The sequence below is a fragment of the Neurospora hispaniola genome (assembly GCF_033458365.1).
Source record: "Neurospora hispaniola strain FGSC 10403 chromosome Unknown B0T23scaffold_6, whole genome shotgun sequence".
NCBI classification, from domain to species: Eukaryota; Fungi; Ascomycota; class Sordariomycetes; order Sordariales; family Sordariaceae; genus Neurospora; species Neurospora hispaniola.
The window spans coordinates 1619924-1637842 of NW_026944411.1; the positions used below are offsets into that span (position 1 = coordinate 1619924).

The 17919-nt window shown below is 50.4% G+C and overlaps 3 protein-coding genes across 3 annotated transcripts; 1 reads left to right on the plus strand and 2 right to left on the minus strand.

The window, feature by feature from the left end:
• Window positions 1-830: 830 nt before the first annotated feature.
• On the minus strand, window positions 831-3212 carry B0T23DRAFT_320955 (uncharacterized protein; the record flags this gene model as incomplete). Its single annotated transcript, XM_062835201.1, has 1 exon — window positions 831-3212. The coding sequence occupies one exon, from the start codon at window positions 3210-3212 to the stop codon at window positions 831-833; it is 2382 nt and encodes a 793-aa protein (XP_062690802.1).
• Window positions 3213-6591: 3379 nt separating this feature from the next.
• Window positions 6592-10902, minus strand: B0T23DRAFT_362359 (MIR-domain-containing protein; the record flags this gene model as incomplete). Its single annotated transcript, XM_062836302.1, has 5 exons — window positions 10169-10902; window positions 9806-10095; window positions 7997-9741; window positions 7351-7762; window positions 6592-7286 (listed from the first exon to the last, which is right to left on the minus strand). The coding sequence occupies exons 1-5, from the start codon at window positions 10462-10464 to the stop codon at window positions 6592-6594; spliced, it is 3438 nt and encodes a 1145-aa protein (XP_062690803.1). The 5' UTR covers window positions 10465-10902.
• An 825-nt stretch (window positions 10903-11727) lies between these two features.
• On the plus strand, window positions 11728-13866 carry B0T23DRAFT_192995 (Surp module). Its single transcript, XM_062833245.1, has 2 exons — window positions 11728-13350; window positions 13414-13866. The coding sequence occupies exons 1-2, from the start codon at window positions 12054-12056 to the stop codon at window positions 13722-13724; spliced, it is 1608 nt and encodes a 535-aa protein (XP_062690804.1). The 5' UTR covers window positions 11728-12053; the 3' UTR covers window positions 13725-13866.
• The last annotated feature ends 4053 nt before the right edge of the window (window positions 13867-17919 follow it).

Here is a 17919-nt window from a genome sequence, read left to right on the forward strand (position 1 = left end):
GGGGTCCGCGCGTGTGTGCACAATCTTTTGTTGAAGCTGGTTCTGAGTCGGTGAGCGGGACAATTTCCGGCAAGACCGCAAGTCGTCCGGCGCGGTCGTGTCCGATTCATGTGTTTGAAAGGAAATTAATCATGTATGCAAAATTCATATGAGAGAACATTGTTCATTCTGGACCACACACGTTTGTTATTCCAGGAGGATTTATGCATTATGCTAAAGGATGTGCAACTAGCTAGCTGGTCTGCGTGTGCTTTCTCGGATCCTTCGAGTTCATATCAGCACATGTGCTTAGCTAGTTCCCCGGACGACCAACTCTCTTCTCCTGTCATTATCCCTCTTCCCTCCTAATAAACCCAAAGTAAGTATAAGTAACGACATATTGAATAGGTGAAAGTACATGCGAGAAACGAGCGTGTGTGGCTGTTGAATAGGCCCGATTAAGTTAGTATATAGCCATCCTTCTTTCCCTCCTGGCGTAAGTGTAGAAGCAGCTCCGCCCCCTGGCTTTTTATCCTTTCGTTGAGGTGTTTTGTATAATCAAATCCCCCGTTTTCTCCTTGTGTACAATGGGGGGTTGTGAGAGAGAAAACGGTGCCCCATGCGGCTTCGGTATCATATAATACAGTTATGCTAAATATAAAAAAGAGCAAGACAAAAAAAAGTAAACACGATTAGCCTGAACCAAAACGCCCGATATTTTCAATGTTGCGCCTCCCAAAAGTGTATGAACCAAAAACAACTTAATAAAAACAGAAGCGAAGAAAAAGGTGATGATCAAAGCAAAACGGAAGCCCAGTTTTGCGTTTTGCCATCGAGTAAATCGTAATAATTCAAGCTGGGAAAGCCCCGGATATCGTCACAGCAAGTTCCTTTGGTTCCTCAGTTGCTGGCTCAACCTCGGAGGCAACAGGCTGCTTGGGGGTATCTTCGGTGGATGGCGGGGATTGGGTGATTTCCGCTTCGAGGAACTCGAACTTGTTAGCGGGAGTCTTGGGCTCCTCCGAAGCTAACTTGGTCTCTTCGGTAGGTCCCTCCATGTCGTCTGCCGGAGCCTCAACCTTTTGTTCGATGATTTCAACCTGCTCTTCAGACACTTCGCTGATCGCAATAGGTACCACAACCTCTTCCACGGGCACTCTGTCCTTCTCTGTGATCTCGGGTTGGTCGACAGGCTCCGGGGTAATTTTGGAAGTGAGTTGCTCAGGCACCTCGGGAATTTCCGTTTCCGAGCTCTCCTGTTGGATCGCCTCTGCCACCTCCGCCACGGATACCGCCAATTGTTCAACTTCACCAGCAGCAGGCGTCTCATCTCCATCCTTGTCAGCTTCGAGACTCGTCCTGGAGCTCTTGTCACCCCGAAGACTCGGGGCTCGACTGGGCGCCCGACTATGGCTTGTGTGGAAATGGGTGATCGGGAGCACACCGCCACCGATACGGCTCCAAAACATCTGCTCCCGTAACCGTACGCTTTCGGCCCATGCCGCCTTCTCAGCATCCTCGTCATCCGCTCGCCAGTGACCGTCCTTGACTATGCGAAGAAATCCTAAGAAATCGCATGTTGATCGGACTCGGGACAGGCAATATCTGCATAATGCATATCCAGTTTGCGCGGAACCAGTTTCGCTGATCCGAAATCGATGTTTCCGAAGAAATTCCTCCTCTGGCCTGGACTCCCCGCAGAGAGAGCACGGGCTCAACTCGGGCCTCGAAACCCTGCCGAACCTGCTAGTTGTTGTTGTGGCAGCTGGGACTGGCTCTACTACAAGCGAGCCGTCCGTCATCGCTGTAAGGACACTCCTCCGGGCAAGCCAAGAAAGCCCCGGAGCGATATCGAGCCGTAGTGTTGGTTCAATATCCTCGGTCAGGGTCCTCTTGTAAAACCTGGTATCCTTCAAGGCCGGCAGAGGGATGGCAGCGGCGCCGGGGCTGGCGGTAACGGCCGTTGTGGGTGTAGTGGAGGTTTGGGAGAAGGTCGATTGTGCAGTTGCGATGGTCGAAAGAGACGTGCTGGAGGCATTGGCGAGCGCAAGATGAGCACCTACCGATCCTAAGCCCAGGCCAAGAGACGTCAGTGCAGAGCCGGTAGATGGTGTGGGTACGCGCTGCTGGGCAGAGATCCTCTTGGATGTGCGAATGAGATCTTTGAAGTCGTTATACGATGCTAGGTCGGTACGAAGCACGGGCTTCAAGAGATAAGTAAAACTGGTAGGGTACGAAGGAGACATGGACTCGACCACGCTAAGTTGGCGGTCGTGATGCCCATGGTGTAAGCGATCGGAAAGGCCTTCCTCATTTTGCAGCTCAAACTTGCTGAAACCTGGAGAAGAAGGCGCTGTTGGAGGTATCTGCTCGTGCTTCTCGGCGCTCATGTCCTCCATAAGGTGCTTTAGCTCGGCTAGTTGCTCCTGTTGTGATTTGAGTAGTCCCTCGGTATCCACGAGTTGTGCCCTGAGTTGGTCGTTCTTCCGCTGCAGTATCTCCTGTTCGATCCTGGCCTCTTCCTTGGCAGAGATGACCATTTTGTTGGCTTCCTCGAATAGGGCGGCTGTCAGGTTCTCCAACTCCTGTTCAATTTTCTTCTTTTGCTGTTCCACATCCAAACGAGCCTGCTTCTCTTCGGCAATGACTCCCAACAGAGTTGTCTTTTCCGCCTCGACGGTTTTCCTCCGTACCCAAACATCACCAGCCAGCATCTCCCTTTGTTCTTCCACTGTCCGTTCAAGTTGCCTGATCTTGTCGCGTGCCTGCTCTAGCTCCATTTTTGTTTGCGACAGGTTATCATCCAAGGTGGTCTGGTGGTTGATTGCATTGATCAGTTTCGTGCTGAGGGTGGCCACCTCCTGATCGAGGTCGGGATGGTGATGACTGGTCATGGAAACTCCGCTTGCGGGGCTCATAGCCCGGCTTCGGGGATCGGGGAGGGTCGTCAATTCATTCTCATCATCTATGGGCTGCGGGGAGAAAGGTCGTCTAAGGCGAGGGGTCGACGGCGCTGCGTTGGCAGAGGCTGGCTCGCTGACGGATGGTAGTTCGGGTGTTGCATCGGAAATCGAGGCCCTCGAGGCGCTGTTTCGGCTGAGGATGCTGGAGAGAGATCGGGTGTGGCTTTTGGAGAGGCGTCCGTTGGCCGGTATCGGTATCTGGTGCGAGGACCAGCCCGTCACAGTGACAAAGCTTTGCCATAGTCCGTTAGTGGTGGAGACGGCAGCCATGTGAGAGCTTGTAGGGATAGATGTCATCGAGGTGAGCCTCAAGGGTAAGTGAGTGTATCAGGAGTGGTAGCTCCTGGATCCCAGGAAGGGATAATCCAGAACTAGTACCCCAACTTTGGGGGACCATGGATGCCCGGATTGGGCAAGTCACTTCAGCGCACGAGACACTCGGCTGTACAACCCAAGAAGAGCCTGCGGACAAACTTGAGGGTGTAACAAGAAGGGTTTCCAAGCACGCATAGCGGGATGGAAAGTCTAGAAGAGGGCCAGGGACTTACGAATCCAGCTTGTCGGCGTTGGTAAGGACCACACCAGGGACTGGCGGGTCCTGTAAAGGAGAAGCTGGAGCGACAGGGAAGGGCCTAGGCGGCGGCGTTGTGCTTTCCGACTCTATCGTGGCGTGCAATGGGCGCACCGGGCTTGTGTCGGTCGAGAAATGCTGAAAAGCTCTGGGAAGCAAACGGGAGTGTCGCAAGGATGGGAAGTCGCGTGGTGCGCTGAATGGGGTCGATACGGGAAATTGACTATCTAGTGGTTGGTGTGGTTGGGGCTTGTATAACGTCGTTCGGTAGAAACAAGTCGCTTAATGGCAAGCCGAGTATGGCAATCTGTAAGACGGAATGGAAGCGAAAATTATAGTTGGGATAGTGTAGGTAGTTGGGATCCGGCTTGCGGGTGTGTGGTATGGACAGGACAAGGAGCGAAGAACTGCAGCGGAAAAAGGACGGACGACAGGCTCCAAGAAAGAGCAGATGGCAGATGAGCGACAGATGAATGACAGATGATGATGGATGTGTGTGGCAGCAGATCGGGGCGAAAGTCCAAGTGGAAAGTGGAAAGTTTGTCGGGGATATGCGCGTGGATAACGTTATGGCGCAGAACAGCACTGCAGCCAGCTTCCACTTTGCAATCTCGAACCCACCGGACTGTATCGGTACTAGTACGGAGTAGGTACGGATCCGTGGTCTGCGACTTCCAGGTAGTGGCCGGGGCTAGCGATTGTCGTTAATTTATCACTGCGTTGGTACCAAGACAATTGTCATTGGCGCCTTCCGTGTTTCCCAGTTGGTCCTGCGCTCCTGGCAGCACCCGACTGCATGCGCTGTTTATCCACGGGCGAATGGCGTCAAATTACCAAGTTCCTGCTAAAGCGTCGGTGCTGAGAGTTCAGATTCGATTCCTTTTCTCTTTTCTGTCGTATTCTTCAGTCGTCTTCGTGGACTCGCAGCTCCCGTTCCGGAGTCCATATTTGTACCTAGCCACGAGCTCCTGAACGGGGGGATCTCGCCCATTCCACCATGGCCCGAACGGGTTAGCCCCAGATCCTGACCGGGGGCTTTCCGGTGGGGATCTCGGCCTCCCCTGGCGCTGGCGGGCACTGCGATGGGTTCAGACAAGACCCACTCAATCATAGAGTGCAGTCGGGTGCCGTGCGGTGATGCGTGGTCTCGTCTCGAGCTCCCGCCCGTAACCATAAATGGCTTCGCTGTTTCCCAACAACCTCGCACAGCCATGTCAATCGATGCTTGGACCCAACGAACGAGATGACCGCTGTACCTGACCCTTTGACTTTTTGCTGCCGGTTTATTGTGCAGTGCAGTGTAGTGCAGTGCAGTGCAGTGCGGTGCAGTTTTGTTACCCATCCTTAATCCCCTTACACAGTACGTTACGTTACGCTGTTGCGGGGAAATGAGACGCACAACATAGTAAGCCTCGCTGATGCTGACTAGCCTGGTTACATACATAAGTACACTACATGCAGCGACCAGCGAGCAACCGACCTAAGTGTAATGAGTGGGCTATTGGGGCCCTGGACGGGCGGCTTATCCGTTCGCTGGGCATGGAATTTCCTCACGTCGCCCGAGATCACTGCCTTGGATCTGCGCCTTTCCATATCCAGGATCACGATATTTTGGCGATTTTGGGATCCCACTGATCCTCTTTGCCACTGGATCTCCACGCTCCCACAGCATCCATGAGGCGTCATAACGACCAGGGTATCTCAACTTCCAAGGCGGTGCAATTGCAAACGAGGCACTCGTCACATCTTCAGGGCCTTCACAGTTGGCCTGTGATCACATCACACGGTCCAACTATGGGCGTTGCTGCACACACACATTCAGGCACCTTTCCCATCATCCGTCATTGTTATGTTCGTTGATCGGGGACATTAGAGTCGCCAGAGATATGAAGTATCATGGAATAGCAAAATCAGTGGCTCACAGCCCGATCATATCTAGTCGCAAATGATTCCTGCCATGGTCTGATAAGTAAACATGAGATACTTGAACACGAGCTACCTACAGCACAAATCCTGCCTAGGGTCTTGGCTTCCCGAGGTTCCATCACGGCTTGACTTGGCAGCAGCCCAACCTGAAAGTCTGGATATGATGGCAATCACGAAGATCCGGTGCGCCCAAAATAGCAAGAGACACCACAGAAGTGAGGTGCTTAGTGCCACTTTAGAGCGCTGTCATGATTCGGTACAACGCTTATCCCCCCTCAACTCGTCCCCTTCGCTTCGTTTCGTTTGACGTTACAGGACATGTCGAAGACGAAACCCAAGTTGGAAGGCCAACACGGTCAGCACCATCGCTGAAGACGGAGGAAGGCCAGTTAACAATAATCCACGCGTTACACGGCGAAAAATGCGTGGGATTGCTTGAATGACAAGCTGGTGACATTTGCTCGACAATCGAGACCACGACAAGTCAACCTTGATGTAAAGTTTCAACAACTACCTACCAACCTACCTAAACACTAGACCCTATTGTCTCAGGGAGGAGATGAATCAGATGCAAGCAGACAAATGTTCCATTAATGTGTCTCGGCCACGCCATAATTGATCACACTCAGCGCCATTCGGGTCCCAGGGACCATTGTCTCAGACAAATGGTCCAGCAGTGTTCTTTGGGAGGTGCTACGAACAAATTAGCTAACGCCCGGACGTCAAACTCCCAGTCCGACTTCGAGTCCGGATGCAAGCCGGGTGCGGCTGATACACAAAGGAAACAAACCGGCAAAAAGTTTCAATGAGACACATTGGTAAACCGAGTACGCTAGATGTACAACATTGATTAACAATAAACAAACAGTAGCAAGTCAAGCTATGTGTGCGTGTGTGAAGGAAGGGTGAACCAAGAGCTACCCATTACTCCCCCCATCTGTTTTTCTAGATCTCCCTTTATTGTTTTTTTTCGCCCCATGCCTTATTCTCATCTCCCTATCTGGCTGGCTGAACCAACCGTCTCTATGCCTTTATTTTGGTTTTTGATCAAAGAATATCGATTTTCCCTGGTGTCTGTTGCACATAGATTGGATTTGGTAGAAAAATGGAAACGGAGAGATGCTTATGGCTTCAAATAGTCACCACAATGATCTAAAGCTCATCCTTCGCCTCGGCCTTCTCCCCAACCTCCTCGGCCTTCTCCTCGACCTGGTCGATCTTCTCCAAGACCACTTCTTGGGCCTTCTCTCCAGCTTCTTGAGCCTTCTCCTGAACCTGTTCCGCCTTCTCGGCGACCTCCTCTTTAACGTTGTCAGTCACACTCTCAATCTTCTCCTTTGATTGCTCAGCGGCTTCCTCGACCTTCTCGGCGAGCTTCTCGGCAGCCTCCTCAGCCTTCTCCTTGGCTGGTTCAGCGACCTCCTGCACCTTTTCCACAACCTGCTCAGCCTTCTCCTTGGCTGGTTCAGCGACCTCCTGCACCTTTTCCACAACCTGCTCAGCCTTCTCCTTGGCTGGTTCAGCGACTTCCTGCACCTTTTCCACAACCTGCTCGGCCTTCTCCTCGACCTGTTCGATCTTGTCGCCAGCCTTCTCCGCGACGTTGTTCTTCAGGTTATCGACATTGTTGGCCACTTTCTGGATACGCTCGACCATCTTCTGGATCTTCTCCTGAGCGGCCCTGACGTCGTCACTCTGCTCGATGTCCTGCGACACGGTGGCTTCGTTGCTCTCGCTGGCCGGCTTAGCGACCTTCTCTTCGGCTTCCTTCTCGCCGTCGACGCTCATTTCCGCTTGGGGAACGACCTCTTCGGCAGCAGGAATTTTAGGAGTCTCTTGGTCAACGCCTGAAGTATTGATGTTAGTATTTAGACACCCAAGTTATCAGTATATGGCGGTAAATTGACGTACCCTGAACATCCGGATGCGGGGGTGCAACGGGCTGAGAAGCTTTGGGAGCCCGAACAACCTTAGGCATACCGCTTCCACCAAGCTGGATTTCGTTGCCATTTGCATCGATAACGCGTGTTCTCGTTTCATACTTGGTCTTGAACTCGACCTTGCCTTTGAGCGCTTCGACTTGCTCCGCGTTGAGAAGGTTACCATCCTGGTCGCGATACTCAATCTTCTCCTGCCGAGAGATGACGCGCTGGCCCACCGGGTTGGCACTAGGCTCCTGCTTGGCGGCTTGTTGCTCCTGGTTCACAATGGGCTTTTGAGCCTGAGGAGGCGCGTTAGCCACAGCAGGCCTCTCAAGCGTGCCCTGAACTGGGGTCTGGGAAGGCGTCTGGCTTGTTGGGGTAATTCCGTAGTAATTGTCGTACTAATCATCAAGCGAAGAGTGTTAGTATCCAAGGACATGCTGTTGCTGTTTCAGCTAAATCTTTCGAATGTGGTAACTTGTCGCTTGCTGCTCGAACTCTTACTGGCAGTTCAAGATATCCATGGTGCCTTCATCCGCCAATGCATAAAACACCCACTGGCTCCCACCATCATCTCTTTACCCCCTCTCGGGCACATGTCTTGGGGGTATGGTTTGATGGGGGATAGAACTTACGCTATCCAGGAAGGTATTGCAGTCAAAATCCCAAGTGCTGAAAAGCTTGACCCGGTTGCATTCAGCCTTGGTCCAGGGGTTACCGTAGGCCAGAGGAGAGAACAACCAGAAGACGACCATCGACAAGGTAAGGAACAAAACGGCGCCGAGTCTGTTGAAAATAACCTTGTCCTTGACGAGAGAAATCCTAGCAGTCACAAAGTCAAAGACTTGGCAGAAGGCAATGATGGCGAAGTACAAGGCCGGGAAGTAATGATGCAGGAAGAGTTGACGCTGCATAAGGTAGAAGGGGAAATAATGAAGAGCCCACCCGAGGACAGAGGTTCCAACTTCGTAATCAAAGCGTTTGAAGATGGGATTGGCGTAATCATTGCAGCTGCGCTGCCAGCGGAGAATAGCAATGCCCTTAAAAAGGACGTAGATAACAACAGCAGCAGTAGCGCTCCACCAAATGATGGGGTTACCCATCAAGTAAACCTGGCGATGTTGCCTGCCCCAGAAGTTGATACCACGGCGGAGGATAGGCCAAGCCTCGGGGCGAGAATCCCAGGCATGAGACTCAACAAGGCCGGCATTCGTCTTCCACATGACCTTCTGAAGCTCCCAGAACTTGCCGAAGAAGCCAGGGTTGCGATAGTTGACCTTCTCGGCGTCAGCTCCGAGCTGCGGATGGTCGTTGAACTCGATATACCAAAGACTGTTGGGAAGGGAACCGCCCTTGGCGCATGTGACCTCCTGTTGCTCCGAGGCCCAAGTAGGAAGTTTAACCTTGTGGGAGAAAAGAACACAGCCCGTCATGATGTGCACCAGCTTGAACTTGGTGTCAATGGTACGAAGACGTTCCTGAGCAACGCCGCTCTTGGACTTCTTCTTGACAATTTCGACACGGAAAAAGTCGTTGGCATCTCCATCGAAGCCCTCATAGCCATAAGCTGACACCTCGTTCTGCCAGTCAGCCTCAGTTACGGGGGGCCGAACGTCATGCGAATGGAGACGACGGTGAGTAGGGAGATGATAGAGACGGAGAATTGCGCCATCCTTGATATAGGGAGTCTCGGGAAGGTGGTCCCACGCGCCAGTTCCGTTGATGGGCTGACCATCGATACCGAGAGGCTGGGTCTGGTTCTCAAGGAGCCAGATGTTGTTGTCATCCTTGTGGGGATAGAGAGTAATCTGCTGTTGCTTTGAGCCGGTGGGATACATCAAGGGGTGCGAATGCAGATAGCCACCCTGGGTGTTGACATGCCTGATGGTAACGCGGCTACCCAGAAGAACGTCAGCCGGGACATCCTGCATGCCCTTCGAGTTCAGAGTCGACTGGAACTCGGAGCTCATGAAGCCGTCACCGTCGCCAGGGTTGGTAAGGCACAGGAAGTGGATTCCGAACATGGCCATGTAGAAAGTAAGAGGGATGACAATGAGGCAGAAAGCGCGGGCCATGAAGTGCTTGGCGAACGCGCGAGGGGAAACATGCTTGTGATCGCCAAGCACAACCCATAGCTGAATCAAAGTCAAGCTGCCAACCCACGCGATGGTGAACAAACCAACCCACTTGATACTAGCGGTGATTCCTAGACCAAGACCGGTAACAACCAGCCAGAACCACCAGCTCGGTGTGAAGGCCTTACCAGGTCCCAGTTCTTGTTGGTTGGTGAAGGCAGTGAAGCCGAGCGCAGTAAGGGCGGTTCCAATCATCAGGGGCGAGTCAAGCAAGATAAGCCGGGCCTGGGTGAGAAGGCCGTTCTCTGTAGAGGACAGGTTCGTTAGTCGTGTGAACTGTCCGATTGTTCTTCTTTCTCTCAGACGTACCGAATATGATAAGACAAGCTCCCATGAAGGCAGTGGTGCTACGGCATCCAGCTGCCTTGAGAGTGAGGAACATGGTAGGAGCCAAAAGGATACCGCAGATAGCCGGGAACATGCGCATGGCGACATAAGGAACGCCAGGCTCGACGTAGTCCTTTCCAATCTCCTTGAAATCAAAGCTACCGTCGAACCCAGCGAGCCAGCCGAAGAGGGTAATCATGAGCTTTGCGAGGGGTGGGTGGACGTCCATGAAGAACTTGCCCTTGATGTACTTGGAAGCGAAGCCGCCGAAGCTGTTGCAGACATTGAATCAGTACCTCTTCTTCCAAGCGAGCAACTATATCCTCCAATGGGTGGATTACATACTGGACTTCGTCAAACACAACACTGTCAGGCTGGTAAATGCGGAATAGGCGAACAACGGCAGACAAAATCGTGATGATAGTGAGGAGCACGAAGTCGGATCCGGGGAGCAAGAACGGATCATTGTCCTGGACACCTTCGGACGAGTAGTCGTCCTTGACCTTGGCGGACTTGTTTTTGTTGTTTTTGTTTTTGGACACGACCGCGGAGGTCGGCACGGCCTCGTAGGCGGGCGGCGGGGCATAGGCCGGGGCATATGCCGGCGGCGGCGCCGGCGATTTCTTGCCGGAGCGAGCCATGTTGGCGAAAGTATCGGTAGGACAGCAGTTGGTTGCGGATCGAGAGGGTACTTCTGGGAGGTTTCGGAGGCCTCGTAGGGAGGTCACTGATCGGTGGGATCGTAAACTAAAGATTAACGAGAGTCGAAGAAGGTTAAACGATCATTGGGACAGGGCTGCCCGTGTCATGGATAGTTCCGACGAAACGGAATGGGAACTTTCCGGGGCCGATCGGAAACTGGCCGTGGGGAAGAAGAGTAAGTATAATGGCAGTCAAGAGAATAGAATGGAAAGAGGAAAGGGAAGACAAGTGCAAAGACGACTTCGCCCTGATGGAATCCGTCCTGGCCTTAGACCTTTGTTGAGGCAGTGGAAAACTAGAGAAGGGAAGTGGACGAAGAGGAAAAAAGGGTATGTCTAGCTTATGAAAGGGGCACAAACCTAGGATGTGGTCTGAAGTGAGCGAGTGATGCTCGCAACTTGAAATGGACCCGCGGAATATGATCTCGTGGCTCTGGCTCTGCCTGAAGCTGAGGTGGACAGTGGCCTGGTCGGCCCAAGAGAAGACGTGGAAGGGTGGCAGGGTCAATGATGGAGCTTAAGTGGCCTCAATATCAGCCCCTGTCCCGGGCCTTGGCACCCCTCCCCCCGTCGTGCGTCAAAGTTCATTTGAGCTCCACCAAGCGAAGCCATTGGCCAGCCCGCCGTTTACGTACATATACGGCGCCCCAAGCAAGGCCGAGCTCCCCAGTTTCTGGGCGCCATTAACAGCTCACATATGTAACTGGTCCAACACTTGCATTCGAGTTGAATTGCAATCTGACGGTTCGGTTAACAATGTCACCAGTTCTCTTTCTCTTTACTCTTGTATACTCTTCCGCCGTCGCATGTGAGCGGCCGTTGGCCTGCCGTGTGCACCATTGCTAACCCCCAAGCCACTACACCACCTCTCCTCATCATAGACGAAGCGTGATGGCGGGAATGAACATGTCTAGTGGGTAAAGACATTGAAGATTGAAGACTGGGACAGGATAGACCATCAGTGAGTGACATGTGTATTACAAACAGCCGGCCAGAGTGACCAAGACGTAGCATCCAAAGTGAGGAGAAACCTGCCTCTACGCAGCTTATATGCAGACCAAAATCCCAGAGAAGAGGACTGTCCTGCGAACGACAGAGAGTTTTTCGATGGGCATTTCCTCTGAGGGGATTGGTCCCATATGGTCTTAGAGTGGCCAAGTATCTCACTGAACCCTTTCTGCATAGTACATGTGTGATCTTCACTGCGACATGTCTTCCTAGTATACAACAGTGTCTCGATAGGTATGCAACAGCAACCACGAAATGGCTGTCCCGTCAGCCGCTAACAGCCTTGTCCCGGTCACAGTACAATTGTACAGTAAGGCTTTGGCCGGGCGGCGCTGGCTGGCCTGGGCCAGGACTAATCGGGGGGGATATGGACGCGCACGGGCCAATCATACTACAGTTTGGTCAAACCGCCCTACAAGGTGCAAAGCCATCTGGAGAAAAACAACATCATCCCATCTAACCCAAAGTCGACATCAACTGCATATCGCCGTCTTCCAAATTACCGGCGATCTATCGACATAATGGCCGCGACCACGAACGGCGACCCTTCCGCAGCGGCCGCTTCACTTGACAATATCAAGCCGCCGCCTGGAGTTATCATCCCGCCACCAGGCGAGATTCGCGAGGCGATCGAGAAAACGGCCGGATATGTTATGCGTGGTGGACTAGGACTCGAACAGCGCATTCGCGAGAACCATGGCAAGAATCCGAAATTCAGCTTCTTGATGACCTCGAGCGATCCGTACAATGCGTACTACGAATGGCGAAAATCAGAAATCAAGGCCGGACGCGGCACCGCCATTGCCGCTGGTCGCGTCGGCGAGGCTGCCCCAGCCCCAGCCAAGGAAGAGCCAAAGGGCCCTCCCAAGCCGCCTGACTTCCAGTTCTCAGCGCGTATGCCTCGTATGAGCCAAAAAGACCTGGAAATTGTGCGAGTAACAGCCCTGTTCATCGCAAAGAATGGCCGCCCATTCATGACACAGCTCTCTCAGCGTGAGGCCAGCAACCCGCAGTTCCAGTTCCTGATACCCAACCACACCTTCCACAACTTCTTCCAGAGCATGGTCGATCAGTATTCCATCCTCTTGCGCGAAAGCGATAGCAACGGAACAGGCAACCAGGCACTACAAGAACGTATTGCCGAAGTTAAGCGGAACATTGACGATAAGTACCACGTGCTGGCGCGTGCGAAACAGAGGGCCGAGTATGCGATTTGGCAGGACGCTGAAAAGGCAAAGAAGGAAGAGGAGGAAGAAAAGAAGAAGATTGAGTTCGCTCGTATCGATTGGAATGACTTTGTCGTCGTCGAGACCATTGTCTTTTCGGAATCCGACGACCAGGCTAACTTGCCGCCTCCCACAACGCTCAACGACCTCCAGTATGCTTCGCTAGAAGAGAAAAACAAAATATCGATTAGCTCCAATCTCCGGATCGAAGAGGCCTTCCCATTCGAAGACACCAGCTATAACGCCTACCCCCCGCAACAGTACGGAGTCCAAGCGGCACCTTCTCAGCCAGCCCAGCAACAGCAATACCAATCCCCGAATACTCCCAATGCCCCGCAGGCATACGGCACCCCTCTCCCCGTTGGAAGCCACCCAAGACCAGAAGAGGAGGAAGCGGCGCAGAGAGTTCGGGCGGAACAGGAGGCTAGGACACGGGTGCAGCCAACCGGTGGACTGGCGCCGATGAAGATCAAGGATAACTATGTTCCTCGGGCAGCGCAGCGCGCGGCCAACAAGTTTGGTTCACAAATGGCTTTGTGCCCTAACTGCAAACAGCAAATTCCACTTAACGAACTGGATGAGCATATGAGAAGTAAGCAAGCCCCGCCGTGTCCCAATTCGTGCCCATACAATGTTTTACTGACAGCTTGGTTAGTTGAACTCCTTGATCCACGGTGGAAGGAACAGAAGGCCAAGGCGGACGCGAGATTTGCTACAACTAACCTCTCTACTGTGGATGTTGCCAACAACCTCAAGCGACTGGCTAGCGCACGTACCGATGTTTTCGATGCAGTAACTGGTCAGCCCATATCCGAGGAAGAGCAAGCTCGAAGGAAAAAGGTGGCCATGCATAGCTACGACGGAAATCCCGAGGGCAGGAGCCAGGCACACATCAACCAGTTGCAGACCTTCAATCTCGACGAGCAGATCAAGGCCATCCACCAAAAGTTTGCCGACAAGAAGTGAAGTGCCTCACCGATTGAACGTTCCCTAGATCGTCTTGTCGAGCGGTTGACGGTTGAACCCCATTGGGCATTTTACTTCAAACTAAGGCGTGCCGAGGAATTCCTGCTGGATGAGAAGATGGGCGTTTCCTAGCGGACCAAACCCAGACATCAATCCTTACATGCAGGGTCTTGGGTATCAATTGTGAGTTTTTTTGAGATCGGGACCGCAGGTGAGGAATTCATCGTTTCGTCGACCAATATCTCTACTTCTTCGTCTTGCCGAGCTTATGCCAACCTTGTTGCACTTATACAGCTTGCCAGGCGGCTCCAGAGACTCACAACGAGGGAGAAGAAAAACAAAAAAAGGAAGCATCATTATCCTCTCGCACCTGTGAGTATAAATACACCGGTAAATCAGAGAGATGTATGGGAGAAGAATTCGCGACTGCGATACTGGCCGAGGCTTATCTGGAGCTTCGAAGCATGCTCTACACACGTATAGTGAGCGGTCGTATAGATAATCAATCGGCCAAAATGGTTAAGCCATCGCTGTGGACATAATATAGCGACATCAACCGTGTTTTCTGGATCCCAATATTGTTCGTGATACTAACAGATAACATGAAGCAGGCATTCCTCGATGCTGTCGCTCTACTACACAGTAGATGCAGAAACAACAAGTGCGAACTATCGGCAACCGTTCTCTGGTAGGCGGGTAATGTAACGTGTAACGAATTTTACGGTAATATATCCCTACCTCCAGCATGGATCGTCATCGAGCGCACTAGAACCGGGATTTGGGTCGAATACATTCCACTTCGGGTCCCCCATTTAGCCTGCCCCCCTCCCCTCATAGCGTGTGGTTACCGGGCCGGATAAATCGACTGTGTGCCCAGATAGATCCCCTGTGTGGAACCGGTCTGGCTAATGATTCACCCATGTTCTCGCCCGCCAAATTTCCACCAAAATGACATGTGTGCAACATCCACACCAAAATTGCACAAAGATTTACACAAACGAGGCTTTCTGAGATGCTGATTTACATGAATATGCTGAAATTGTAGAGTTTATATTTATACTAGTATATATAATCTACTGGTATTGGTACTACTAGTTCGATTAGGAGAACTAGTACAGCTGTTGGGATTGCTATTGGCTAAATGGTGGCGGTTAGTAAGGATTTAGATATAGCGGCTACTGTAAGGGAGGGGGGGGTATTATTAGCTGGCGGGTAGGCTAGTAATATTACTATTATTAATACCCTTAGTATATTAGTAACGGCGGCGGGGATTAAATTTATTATTATTGATTCGTAAGCTCTCGCAGCCGTGCCTCCAGTTGTGCCTCTCTTTACTATGATTCTCTTAATTCTTGGAGTTGTGTTTTTAATATCTCTATCTCTAGCCTCGCGCTCTCTACCGCTGCTTTTGCCTCCTGCTCCCTCTAATTGGCTAGTATTGCTTTGGTTATCCTCTTCTTCTTAGGAGGCTATAAAGCCTTGGGGGGGGCATTATAAGATGGATCGCATCTAACGCTGGAGGAGGGGAGAGGAGGGAGCGCGGGTATGGCGGGCATGGGCTAGGCACCGTTGCGAGCCTTCCAGCGGTTGGTGATAATTAGGAGAGGGTCTCTCTCCCTACGTAGTAATAGCTACTTTGTAGATAACGGCTGGTAAAAGACACGGTTAGTAAGCGTATTAGATAAATAATATTTAAGAGAGGGATATTTATTTACCGTGTTTGGTTTAAGTAACTAGTGTTTATCGACTATACTTTGAAGTATAGTACCGTTTAACCGTACGATATTAATTATCCCGTGCCAGCAGGGTAAGCTATATTGCCTCGTAAAGTGGGTAGAACACTTTGCTTTTAGTCCCTCTAAATTAGATTGTGAGCGCTTAAGATTATTATTGGCCAATTGAGTTTGCCGTTAGAGTAATTCAAGGTAAGCGAAGCTGGTAATGAACTTCAAGTCCGCTAGAGCAGTATGCCTGAACTTCGCCACGTCTTTTGAGATTTAATACGTATATTTAATTATAAAGTTCTCTTTCAACTACTTAAGGGTTTTGGTAATAGTGCTTAATAATTAGTTGAAATTAATACAATGATTTTTGAATAGTGTTTTCAAGACGCTGTAGGCACCTTTTGTACGGGAGGTTATTTATATATTAAAATTGTAGTATGATCTGATGGCGAAATGGGTAAATTCGTACTTCAATGGGAGGTAAACGTAGAGAAGGTAGTTGGTTATAGCTGTAAAAAGAGGGATTAGTAATTATATAGATAATAATAGAAAGATGTAATAATTGTACTTTTTTGCTTGGGGAACTCCCTCAATAATACCCGCCATTACTGGTAGAATCCCTCCTCTATATTAGAGTATATTATTGCCCTCTATACGGCTAAAATCCTATCCGTGTTATTGATCTATTTATAGTTTGAATTATAGGGGGTACGATTATTAATAGGTTGAATGAAGGGATTTTTAGTCCCTGATTCGAGGTAGTAATTCCGGTTATTTCCATTTAATAATTGGGCGGCGACTTAGCGAATAATAGAATCTTCATTAGCGGGGTTGATATCTATATAATGGTAATCCTTACGGAAATGACTCCCGTCACTGCCACGGTTACCCAACGCTATACCCTCAAGACTACCCTCCTACTTCTTTTTAACGTTGAAGGTAACGTTCTTTATTACATACTAGAGATAAATCTAGTATTGGGTTATAGGGAAGATTGTCCGGCAAGCTCTCTTATACGTTTTATTATAGTCAGTGATAATGATTAGAGGCTAGGGGATACTATACTTTAAGAGTATAGCATCAATTTACTAAAATGCCTATGTAAAGCATGCCTCCTTCTCGCCACTTAATAAGCAATAACCGATATTGAAAATCGTATGTATAGCCATTATCCTATATATTTAAAGGAGAGGCATGTCGAATTTATTAATTTTGTACGTATAGTCCAAGCTTATGACTTCGGGATTCTTCCTCAATTGGTTAATATACTATAGATAAGTTTAAAAGATTCTCTCAATCAGACCAAACTCCTCGCCGTTGTAACGGTAGACTTCATGATGAATCCCCTCTATTGATTGTAACCGGTCGAGAAATTATTAGGTCGGTATAAGGGCACCCGCTTGCTTCATTCTATTGGCCGCTAGTACATTAAGTACGTCGCGTTGCGTAATGGCAATACCAGGGAATTCGTTACGGATAATAGATACGATGTTTAATAAGGAAGTCTTTAGTTGTTTAGCCAACCGAAGGATACTAGCGGTTACCTCCTCTATACAATATTAGCAACGATTGACGGCGAGATAATTGGTATTGTTGGGGTCGAGGGGATGGTTGTGGTCTCTCCTTATAAGGGTAAACTGCTATACCCTAGTTTTAGTGCTAAATACCAGCTTTATTTGCCACTTATAGTTTCTTTTTATATTCGCTGCCAACGGTCTTTGGAGCGGGGCGTTGTTATTGCATTTCTTGCCCCTGCGCTTCTTCGCTATAATATATTCGATATCGTACCGATAAGGGAACCGAGTTACTCCCTCTATCCGGTAATTACTAGTACGGTTCTTAGAAATACTAAATCCGAGTTGTCTAGCGATATTACTAATTTTTCTAACGGCGGTATTGATATTGGTCTACTAGCGAGAAGAAAGCTCGGCGAAGGCGGGCTCCTTCTTACTAACCTCCTCCTTATTCTCTATCTCTTTATTTTAGTTCGAAGAAGAATTCGACGATGACGACGAACTCGAAGAGCTTGAGGGGGAGCGATGGCGGCGGTGGAATACAGGGATCGTTAGAATTAGGGCCGGAGCTGGAGATGGAGATAGCTTCTCGTCTTTAATAAGGTTGTTGATATCGAGAAATTTGTGGTTATTGTCGCGCGGTTTAGTTTTGATCCATTCAATTGAGGGGGTCGGACTGGGCGCGCGCGCAAGTATAGGGGAGCCTGCTGGGGAGGAGGCAGTTAGATCGATAACTTTAGGTATTTCTATAGTGTACGGTTAGTAATCTCGATAAGTATGACCCCCTTAATACTACACTCACTGGCTCGATAGTAAATAATAACGGCGACGGCGATGTGCTTAATTGCTTTAATCGTTACTACTGAAGTATAGAGATGTCATACGATGTTGTTCGCTAGCAAATTTGGCGGGCGCTGACATGGTTTGCCATTGGTCGGGCGGCCCCCACACAGGGGA